Source organism: Pezoporus flaviventris, unplaced genomic scaffold, assembly GCF_033815535.1.
Source record: "Pezoporus flaviventris isolate CSIRO_AGI_PZ_B2104156 unplaced genomic scaffold, CSIRO_AGI_Pfla_v1 ptg000063l, whole genome shotgun sequence".
Taxonomy (NCBI): Eukaryota; Metazoa; Chordata; class Aves; order Psittaciformes; family Psittacidae; genus Pezoporus; species Pezoporus flaviventris.
In genome coordinates, this window is record NW_026892611.1 from 4029645 (window position 1) to 4041061 (window position 11417).

General features: G+C 41.9%; 1 protein-coding gene across 1 annotated transcript in view; it reads right to left on the reverse strand.

Moving 5' to 3' along the window:
• The window catches only part of PPM1E (protein phosphatase, Mg2+/Mn2+ dependent 1E), a 65042-nt gene extending 57111 nt beyond the window's left edge, over positions 1–7931 (reverse strand). The window contains exon 1 of the mRNA XM_061470255.1: positions 7387–7931. Coding sequence (XP_061326239.1) covers positions 7387–7796 — 410 coding nt within the window. The 5' untranslated portion in view covers positions 7797–7931. The remainder of the gene's footprint in view (positions 1–7386) is intronic.
• Positions 7932–11417: the final 3486 nt, after the last annotated feature.

Here is an 11417-nt window from a genome sequence, read left to right on the forward strand (position 1 = left end):
CCAAGAAGTTAAAATGCCAAGGCCTATTTTTATACACTGCTTCTATTTTTAGTTACATCATGATGGAAGTACAGAGCTTCTGGAAAAAAAAATCATGTTCTCAAATGAGAGAAAGTACTCAAATTCTTTCTCGTAAATGAAAAGCAAAAGAAATCAAACTTGAAAAAAACTTTAGGTACAACTTAACAGACTTTACTGGATCATAAAAGGGCAGCAAAAATAGTTTCAAAATCATATCCTCTGAGAAAATTAAGGAGCTACCCACAATTTACCCAAATAATCCAATATTACTTTTATTGTAATTACAGCTACAATAAAGCACAAATGTTTCCCAGTTCAGACTTGTCAGCATCCAAGCACATTTCCCCATGATCAAAGTATACCAGTCAACTTTTTAATCCTGCGCTACCAGCAAAAAATTCCAAACTTTTCAACTGCTTGCATGCTGAGCTCAGGACCGGTGAGCAGTACTGCAGCTTAAAATGCTGGTTCAGTTACTTGATCATTAGTTGCCTTTAGCTGTTTTCCATCCACTATAAACATAAACTGAGGGAATCCTGCAATCAAGTTAACTCGTTTAACTGCTGTATTAATTATTGAAGTACCCAAGGGCAGCTCTTTCCATTGCAGTTCTGATTTATGACTCTGATTATTGCCTTTTAATAAAATGTCTTATTAAAGGCGGTAACATTTATTCGTGAAGTACAAAGGCACAGCAGAAATGTTTCTGTAACACAGGTCCACAATCTGCAGCCACAATTCATTTTATCTAATCATTAATATGTCATAAGAAGAGAAATCCAGAATATTTTTTTAGTGCTTGATTTCAGCTACACCAAAGATGAGGACCTACACTCTAATATGTAGCAATGACCATTTCCAGTTCAGTAACACGTCACAGGTTCCTAACACCTCACGGACACATTTTGTCCGGGACACATTTATTTTAATAACCATTTACATTACGTAATCATGACTGCATTGCATAAGACAGTCTTGCAGCCTGGTTCAAAGAACATCTCATGTTCTAAAGCACTAACTCCATTTCATCTCATTTATCACACACCTTTCCTAGTCAGTGAGAATACGTTCCAGGAGAAAACAAAATGGGAAGCTGTATGCGCCAAACAATGTGAAGAAAGAAAATGGTGTAGAACAGCCAGGAATTATTTCAGAGTGACATCAAACATAGGAATAAACAGAACTCTCATTATCTGTGTACTACATGCCCTGTTGCTTTTGCTTTCAATGTGATCTTGGAAGCAATTTAGCAAGACAACAAAAACTGAATGAGAGCATGCACCAGTGACAAAGCAGTCAAGGCACTGAAACTTCTATTAACACACTGCAAAGCAAACTAAAAGTTTGACCTTAGCATCCATAAAGATGTATTTTTTTAAATATTCTGTGAGAAGAGTAGATACCTTCTGTGACAGAGTAGACTATCTTGTCTTCAAATCACAGGTGGAGAAATACTCCACCACTGTTGAAGGTAATTGCAATGAGGAATTTTAAGGATAAAAATATTCTAGGCAAAGTGTTTTGTGCAAAAAAAAAGAAGAATCACTACACAAACTCTCTCAAGGAATGGAGGCTAACATGCTCATCACATCCAAAATCAAAAGTAAAAAATAGTTCTACAAGATGGCAAGTAAGATTTCAGCTAATCAAAGGGGTTTTAGTATCTTACAAGATATCACAAGTGAAATTTAGTATCCAGATTCACATATACATTCTTTCTTGGTAACTCAATCTAGTTTCAACAGTGGTTATATAAGGTCCAAAAAAAGAACGTGTTAGCACAGATCTAATTCTTCAATCAATTTGCATGCAAAAGACAACAGCTTCACTAGGAGTAGTAGAATCTCTCCAAGTTGCTCTTGGGTCAAAAAAAATCTCAGCGCAAAAAGCTCTTAACAAAATTAATTCCCTTTAATTTGTTGTACTACTAGCAACATTCATTGGAATAAGAGCACTAGAATGAATATATTTCCATAATCTGTTCACTAAGAATGAGTTTTTAATGCTATATAAAGCAACTTCCCAGCCTAGTCACCATTGCACTTGAAAAATTCAGCATCCTTTTAATCATAAATTAGTAAGTTTTGAAATGTCACCATGTATGTTAACCGTTACAAAAAGCAAATCTGCAATTTAAATAGCTCGTTTTAGCTGATACTCTTTTTTTAACAGGAGTATCAAAATATTTGATTTGATTCAGTGTTCTTAAAAGCGTGGGAGCATGAACTGAATATGCCTTAAAAGCAACGTAAAGAATCTCTCACTGTGTAGACCATTAGTTGTGTTTGGAAAATGGTTATCATTAAATACCACCTATTTGTAGATTATAATGATTTCCACTCTAACGTGCACAAATGTGCTCATCTCTATGCTCTGACACCATCATCATCCAATACATGGGTTGCATTTCATAGCAGGTTCTTTTAAAGAGTAATAAGGCATTAATAACAGTCATAGAATAGTTAGCACTGGAAAGGACCTTAAGATCATCTAGTTTCAACTCCCCTGCCATGGGCAGGGACACCTCACACTAAACCATGTTGCCCAATACTGAAGTTCTCCCAACTTTCTGCATATGCTTCTGTCAGATGATTTATAAGTTCTTTACAGAGAGCACTGTGATTTCTAGACCCTTGGGTCTGAGGTTGCCGACATTAGCAGCTGTAGCCCCCAGGCTCTACACCTTAGCAGCAGAGCCTGATGCTCACTAATGAGTCTCCAGGACTCCAGCCCGCTGTTGCTGGCTCAATAACTATCCTCAGGAAGAGGTTCCTAATTTTGGAGGGGGCTCCAGTGAGATGTTACAGCTACAACTTGCCCCACTTCCCTTCCCCTTCCTCAGCCATAAAACTCATGCTGTTTCCCGGGACCAAGCCAAGGTGTAGAATCAAATCATCAGCAGAGCTGGGGGTGGGAATTTTAATGGTCTTTGTCAAACCTCTTCATTAACCACTAGAAATTCCAAAAACAGGTGCAGCCAATAGCTACTCCAGTCATTTCTTGTGAGCACAGGTCATTGTAAAACCTCATAAAAGATGATGAGATAAGTACCATCTTAAAAAGGGTGGTATTTCTTTTTTGTTGGTCCTTGTGATTAATATTAGACATGGCAAGTAGTTAATTATTTTTCCTAAAAGGGCTTTGAGACCGAAATCAACAGGTGATAAAAGACGTATTATAAAAAAGTAAAACATCACAGCCTATTTAATATGATGTTGAGAAAGCTAATCTAGCATAATATAGGAATTTCAATTTACAGTGACAACAATGCCAGCTTTCATACAATAGGGGTTAAGAAAGCAAGTTAAAAACTTGCACATCTGCTTTGTAAAGGGAGGCTACAGTCTCTTCACTCATCAGTGATGGAGACAGCAGGAGGAACATTCTTTCCAAGTTAAGAGCTTACTTTATAAAAAAAGATTTCTGCTCACATAAAGGACCACTAAAACTTCTTCCTCTTTAGCCTAAAACTGCAAGTTGAGGGCCTAAAATTCCATTCTTTTTTACTGCCAACATTTTACATAATTCCAGTGTTAAGAGGTTGAGCCTACATTGCTTTACTTTTCATAGCAACACTGGGGGGAACACATAAACCTAAACAAAAATATTTCCTCTCTTTAAAACAAAGAAACAATTAATTAAAAAACTTTTAAAATGCAATATTTGAAGTAAATCTGAAACTTGGGATCTATGATATTCAGTGAATGCTGCAGAGTATTCTGTGAAGTAATCTAAAAGTGCAGGGCTTCAAAGTTTTCCCTTTCATGTTCCAAGTCAAAGCAAGATTCCTGTTGTCCCCAAAATAATCATGTTGTCATCAACACCTCAGTTAAGCACTTGAGATGACATAACATTCAATCTGATTTTTATTTTACTTACCATCTTTTGCAAATCTCAACACTGGAGCAACAGGCCCACTTTCTAAGCTTGCTAAAGATGTTTCTAAATGAATACTTGAAAGCAAAATATTGTACCACCAAAATCTCTGAAAGTAAACCTGAGCCTGCTAATGATACCAACTAGATATATTCCCTTCAAAGCCTGGGAAATAAAAAGGAGAGAAAAAGAAAAGCAAGAACAATATACAACTGAATTTCTCAGATTACTTCATTTCTACAGGGAAGAGAAATTTGTGCACTAAGGGTGCACTATTTAACTAAGTCTGGCTCTCTCTTAGCAACGACATATTTGTGGATTAGTTTTTCAGATGTCTTGTCAAGAACCAGCTTTTTAAACACATTTGATTTAATAAAAGTATCAGTAGGAAGAGGAGAAGAACAGAGCATGATACATAACTTCACTACATCAAGGTATTAACTTCTTCCTTCAAACTAAGTCAGAAATGAGGTCTACTCTGAATGAAAGGAAACAAGCAATAGGGTCTCATATTTAACAGATTTAGTCTTTAGTGTTTATTATTTCTATGTAGAAACTATTTAAATTACATAGCTTTCCCTTGAACAACATGTTAGAGAAGATAACCACAAAATGAACTTTCAAGCTCTCAGCCAATGTTCCAGTGCAGCTCATCAAGTGTTATTCTGATTTTTAATTATTTCTTTCCTCTAACCTACATCCTATTGATGAGTTTCATTCTGTTGAGGAGCACCAAGAAAGTACACATCACACATTTTGTGGCATTTAGACAGATATAAAGATTACATTAATCTAATTTTCCAAGCATATGCTGTCTCTAGAAAGAAACCAGGAACTGGAAATCTCAAAGGGGAACATGAGTCTTTCAGAAAACAGCAGGAAAAATCTTGTAAATAGCAATTCTTTGACACTGACCTACACAGTAGCAGAAAACTATTGTGTTCTTTCATGATTGGCAGTATGTTCTCATTTCTGAGATGGTCTTACCTCCCTCCAACAGAACTAAAGCTGGGTGCTTAAAATAGCTGAAAAACAGCTGTTGGATTTTTCACCATAATGGGTTTTATCCTCATGCTACATATAATGCAAACCAGCCATTTGACTAATATATAGTTACAGTTACAGAAAACATGCCTTTACAATACAGTCTTTCTTGCTAATGACATACCAATAAAATATCCCCCTTCACAGGAGTTTTCATGTGTTTTGTTTGGGATTTTTTTTAACACTATCATAACCACTTGGCTCTAGAGTAGCTTCACTCACATGCATGAAGTTTCCCATCTCCAGAATCATCTGACCAGTTAAGCCCTTAGCTGTAAAGAGGCAAGACATTCCACTTTTGCTTGGTTTATAATCCTGTGACAGTTTCAAGTTTCTCTGGTGATGGGAGAATGTGCTAAAAATACAATACTTTATCTGAAGACCAATTTTGTGTACTTGCACTTACCTCAGATCCCACCATCACTCAAGAAAAACTACTTCACTTTAGCTCTCTGTATTAAAAGTTACTCGATTTGGCTTATATTTTAAAAATATTTTACACTTTGCAATTAGGTAGATGTAAATCAATGTCCATCAATCTTCAGTTAAAAGACTAAATTACTGCTTAAAAACACATTTTCAATACACTGACAAAGTATTTAAGCCTTTGGAAAACAATTTTCTTACAAGAGGATCCCTTCCTCCCTTTATTTTGAGGTAGATACTGCTTTTTGTTTCATAATGCATGTGCCTATAGAAGGAAGTCTGCATTGATTTCACCACAAACAAAGCCAAAGAGATGCTTAATTCAGAAGCCATCAAAAAAAATCTATACAAACACTGAAAAACAAACAAATAAAACCCCAAACCCCACAACTTGTCAAGAGCTATCTCTATATAAAAAAAACTCTCAAAATGTTGGATTTTGTTGGGGGTTCTTTAGTGCTTAAAAATTTCATCCATTAATATGGACCTCAGAAACTGTGGAATACAGAGTGCCTGTCCTGAGATGTGGGGCCACACAGAGAGAGAAGGGGACAGGGGAGAAATTCAAGTTCAAAATAATTTCATAGATACACTTTTAATAACATTTTAAAGTAATCTGCTCTGTGTCTGAAACTTTGCACTCATCTGACTTTCGATTTCACAAGTCTGTTAAAATAAAAAACCAACAACCAAACACATTCTAAATGTGCAGAAGGGACTTGCCTCTCTCCTCCCTACCACATCCTATGAAATGTGCTGCTGCTGTTCTCCAGAGAAAGGCTTTCCAAAGGTAGCAGGGTGAGCATGTGTGAACAGGAGAGCTTTGTCCTCTGCAGCTATCATCGTGCCGTCCCTATCGTCCACAAACGCAGATGGATGATGAGAATTAAATAGAAGCAGACCATGCAGTTGTAAAACCCGGTTCTTTATTTATTTATTTTTGCGACTGAGTAACACCTCTCATTACAATTATCAGCTCAATGGCAGAGAGCTCCCCGGTGTGCTGTGCATATTTTCACAGGTTCATCTGTCTCCTCCTGTGGCATCAGTTTAAAAAGGTTCCTAAAGAAACGCCACTAACAACCATTTCTATTTCAAGCCTTCAAAGCCAAAGCTGAGCACAATACAAGGCACTGGTAACTGATCTTTCGGTTTGAGTCCACAGACTTTTCACACAGGGAATAGATCCCATCTGTTTCCTCTTTTTATACACCAGCCTTTAGAAAGCACGGATCTGGAAACTGCCTCCATACAGAACAGAATATAGATGGCTTTCCCCATCTGACGGTAGAAAAAGCCCTATGATTATGGATAGCTTCCTCTTAAGGCTTTTTCCTAAGGTTTTCCATTTCTTTTTTTCTCCCTAGTCTGTAAAATACACGGTGTGGTTTTCTCCATGTGTTTTTTTCTTTCTTTTTAGGGGGAAAAGGGGACTGACTGCCTCTCTTTCCTTGCCTCTTGTTCTTTCTTGGCAGAGGTTTCCCCATTTACAAACCCGCACGCAGGGAACATATCAATTTCAAGCCTCAGTACAATCAACCACAGGCAACCCCCCCTCCTGCTCTGGCACCAGAGCGTGAGACATTCCCCCCACCGCTCTCCCTCCCCAGGCAAGCTGCTCTCCAGATGGATGCTCGGGGCTCTTCCTCGTCTATTCCCTTCGCTTCTTCCCTCCCTGTCCCGGTGAGAGGGAAGGAGGGGGGCAGAGAGCAGAGGCGTCTTTTGGGCAGGGAGAAACAGGACAGAGCAGGACGCTTTGATCCCGAGCAGCTCAACTCTAAAGTCTTCAACTCCCTGCCTCGGGCATCTTCCCCTCCCCGAGCACCCTGCCCTCACAGGACAGTCTCCCTCAACCCCACACCCTCCCTCCCCTCCCACGGGGGTTAGGGATCCCCTCACCCAGCACCCGCCTTCCCCCCCCACGGGGGTATCCCCCATCCCCATGCCTGGGGGTCCCCTCCACCCCACTCCCCTCTCATCCCTTCCGCGCAGCGGGAGGCTCCCCAGCCCGGCACTCACTACTTGTAGAGCTGCTGCAGGCAGAGGTCCAGGCACTCGCCCTCTACCTCCTCCTCCGTGATGTACTCCGACAGCGGCCGGGGCAGCGAGGGCAGCGGCGGGGGAGGCGGCGGCGGGGCGGGCGGCTGAGGGTCGCCGGCGTCGCTCTGGCCGCCCTCGTTGTCTTGGCCGCCCTCACCTTCCTCCGTCTCGGCGGCCGTTCCCGGTTCTCCCTCTGCCCCCGGCTCCTCGGCAGCGGCGGCCGCAGCGTCGGCATCGGAGGGGGGAGCTGGCGCTGGCGCCGGCTCCGGCTCCGCTTCTGGCTCCGGCTCTACCCCGAAGGGCCCGCGGAACTCGCCCAAGAACAGCTCGAGGAAGCGGCGGTAGCTCTTCTCCTCCGCGCTGCCGCTGCCCGGGCCGCCCGCGGCCATTGCTTCGCATTCCCGGCCGCCCGCCGGCGGATCAGCACTGCGCCCGCAGAGAGCTCCCTGCCCGCCGCCAGCCGCCTCCCGCCTGCGCGCGCGCACCCGAGCCGGACCCGCGAGGACGCGCACGCCGCGGGACGCGAAGCGGGGGGAGGGAGGGGGCGCGCGCACTTCGGGGGCGCGGCCGGCGCTGTGGGGGCTGAGGGGTCCGAGGGGTCCGGGCTGCGGCGTGAGGGGGGTCTCGGCAGCGGCGGGACTGGACTGGACGGGACGGGACAGGACGGCAGCCGAGCGGGAGGAGAAGGGGTGGGAGGAGGCTGAGGCGGGGAGGCAGGCGCTCTGACAGCCGCGCCGATGTGATGAGTCATGCGAAGGCAGCCAGACGCGTAGGTTCCTCACAGGAACCCGAAGGAAACCTGAGAGCACATTCCCTGTTACCTAATCTCTGCCTCAGGATTTCCCTGCGCTCATCGTTTCCGGCGCCGGTGTCGCCTTCGCGGGCTCCCGCTCGCTGTTCAGGACGGGGCCAGACGGTAAGCGGGGCTGGGGGCGGCCCGACCCGGCCTGGCCTCTCCTCGCTGCCGGGCGGAGTGAAGAGCGGTTGGGAAAACTGAGGGGGTTAGCGTGAGGGAAAGCGACAATTAAACATAGGGAATGTCAGCAGAAATGTCCTCTGCGGAAGAGCTGTGGTTGGTGAAGGGTGGGAAGGGGAGCTGCGGGTCGCATTTTCCGACTTCCAGCACTTTGCAGTAAACCTGGCACGTACTGTGAGGGTGCTGAGGCGCTGGCACAGGGTGCCCAGAGAAGCTGTGGCTGCCCCATCCCTGGCAGTGTTCAAGGCCAGGTTGGACACAGGGGCTTAGAGCAAGCTGCTCTAGTGGAAGGTGTCCCTGCCTGTGGCAGGGGTTGGGACTGTATGAACTTTAAGGTCCCTTCCAACCCAAACCGCTCTGTGATTCTCTGAGATCACTATATGAGTAGTTACACGGTCTCTACCTATTCAATGTTCTGGTGAAGGGGTAAGTAGCTGGAGTGTTTTCGTAAGTAGCTGGAGATACTACACCAAATGAAACTTAAAAAAACTTCCAGTCAGTGGGAGACAACCTGTAGTTGATACTCTACTGCTGTTTAATAAATGTCTTTCATTTGTGAAAGGTGTTTTGCTTTGTTTTATTCATTGCTGCTGAAAAGCTGTTTTCAGAGCTACCAGGTCCATAAATACTAACAACCAACAGGTATAATTGCCACGCATTTAAAATGACTTGTACACATGGGAGGCAGTGGTATCCTTAATGTCAGCTGCACCTTGAAAAATGGCCAAATTGCAGGCAAAAATACTCTCAAGTTTTAACGGATTGTAACCGGGACAGTAGCTTGCTGAAATGTGGTGTTCTCTGCATTATAGTAATTAGCTCTGCATGTCAGGTGCTGCTGTAAATCTATCTTCTGTTTGGTGAATTGTTATTTCAGAGCCAAACTAATTTTAGAATATTTCTGGCAACAGCATTGACTGATCACATTGCAATCTTGTGAATATGTAAAAGCCCTGAGAGTTAAAAATGTGGTTGTCACAGTTAGCCTTAGACTTTCACAGCCAAAGCTGTTAGAGCCACGGAAAATTGTGTAGCTTGTCCTGAAAGAATCCAAGTAGTTTCTTTCAATATATATACAATTTATATATTTCCAATGTAGCATTCATTTCTTCAGGAATGCCAGGTGGGTTTGAGGGGTAGAAAACACTGCAGTTCTTTTTGAAAATATCACCCACAGTTGCAGCTGATGATGTCATTGCTGGATTTTGTTTTTATTTTTTTAGGTTTGTGTGTACATCATCAGTGAGTCACAAGCCTGGAGAATGTGCATCAGTGCAAGTATCAAAAAAGCAGCTTTAAGTTAATGATAAGTAGTTTTTCACTAGTAATTCAGAGGCAGTTGGAGTTTCTAAGAAACTATAATCCAGATAATTTTAGTGTAATCTCAACTCTAAAAATTTCTATTATAACAGTATTTTAGGGAAGTAACAGCTAATTCAACAAGATACACAATCACGTTAGTGTTGTGTGGTGAACAGTGATGAAGGCTGTCCAAGAAAAGACTCAAAAGCTTTTAGATAGTCTTTTTCTTAAATTGTTGTTGTGTTTTATTTTTTTTAGTTGTTTCAAACAGCACATAAGAGCATCTGACATACCTACTCTGTTTCATGTTGAAATGTTAAAGTTACCAGATGTCCTTGATTCATCTTGGCAGTCCCCATGTGCTTTTCATCATTTGTCTAATTGCAAAGGACACTAATTAAAATGAAATAGAGTAGAACTTTATACTCCGGATACTTTGTCAAGTTTTGGCACTGTGGTCAAGTTAGTATTGTTTTGCTTCAATATTAAATAAAGAGCTTATGGCTGTAAGCCATGCTGACATTTGTTTCTGGGAGGGAAAGGTGAAAAACTGTTCTTATTAACCTGCAGTGTGGAACATATGGTGGCTGTGGGTGGTATGGCTAAGTTAGGCAGCCAGGAACCTGCTATCGCTTCATGAAGTGGAGACAGTGGGGTGGGCAATTACCACAGGAGGTAACCACGGTGTTAGTTACTGGTGTCCAGAAAAGGAAGCCCTAAATACACCGTACTATCAAGTAAATCACTAATCTATGACAGGTGTGTTTAGTGCTATTATGAAATGGTTTTAGTATTTAGTAACTCTGGAAGTTAAATTCAGAATGCCTCAGTGCACTCCGAATTGCTGGGTAGTAGTATGAATGGTTTCTATGAGATGAAGTTAGGTGCTTGGAATAAACTCACAATTCATAAAATTTTGACTCTGAAAATTACTGGTTTGCAATGTATTGTCAAACAGAGGACCTGAGTTGAGAAGGAAACACAGGCGTTTGCATCCTGTGTGCCTCCATCATGTTGGATTTTATTTTTTAAAGAAGGTTTTATAGTGTTTTTTCAAACGAAACCTGTTTTATTTTAGCCTTAAAATGGTGCCTTCCTCTTTTTCATTTTGCTGGTGAGAAATAAGCAGGGTTTGAGCAGGCCTTGGGGAGGTGACCTGAATTGTATGGAGTGCAAAAAGAAGTGCTTTTTAATTTTTTGTAACCTTTGGAAGTGGTTCCTGTACACTGACAAGTAGAAAACGTGTAGGGGCATTAAGCATGATTTGACAATACTTAAAATACCTATGATATACACTCTAACACCAGACAAAAAAAAAATGTAATGGGAAAACCCAATGGCAAATAAATTGCCTTTCTAAAGTGATCTCTTTAAAAAAGTAGTGCTTTTGCAATAAACCAGAAGTAGTTTTAGAATCTATATTCTGTTTTCCTGGCCAGATGAAACCACCAGATAAGCAAGTATTTTCAAGCCTTTGGCTGTTCTCCTGTTGAAGGCACATCTACTGTTGAATGTAGGGTTGTAAATGAGATAATACACGAAATGATGCTTGCAGGATATTCTTGAAAGAGAATACAGTTCTTCATACATATTCATATGATTGATATTGGTAACCTTGTGAATGTCACTGTATAGGCCTGTTCTTTTTGTCTCCTCAAATTCAATGAGACAATTATTGGTCAATTCACTAAAATAATTTCAATTGGTTAAGAGTAAAGAGAGCAAGAATTTG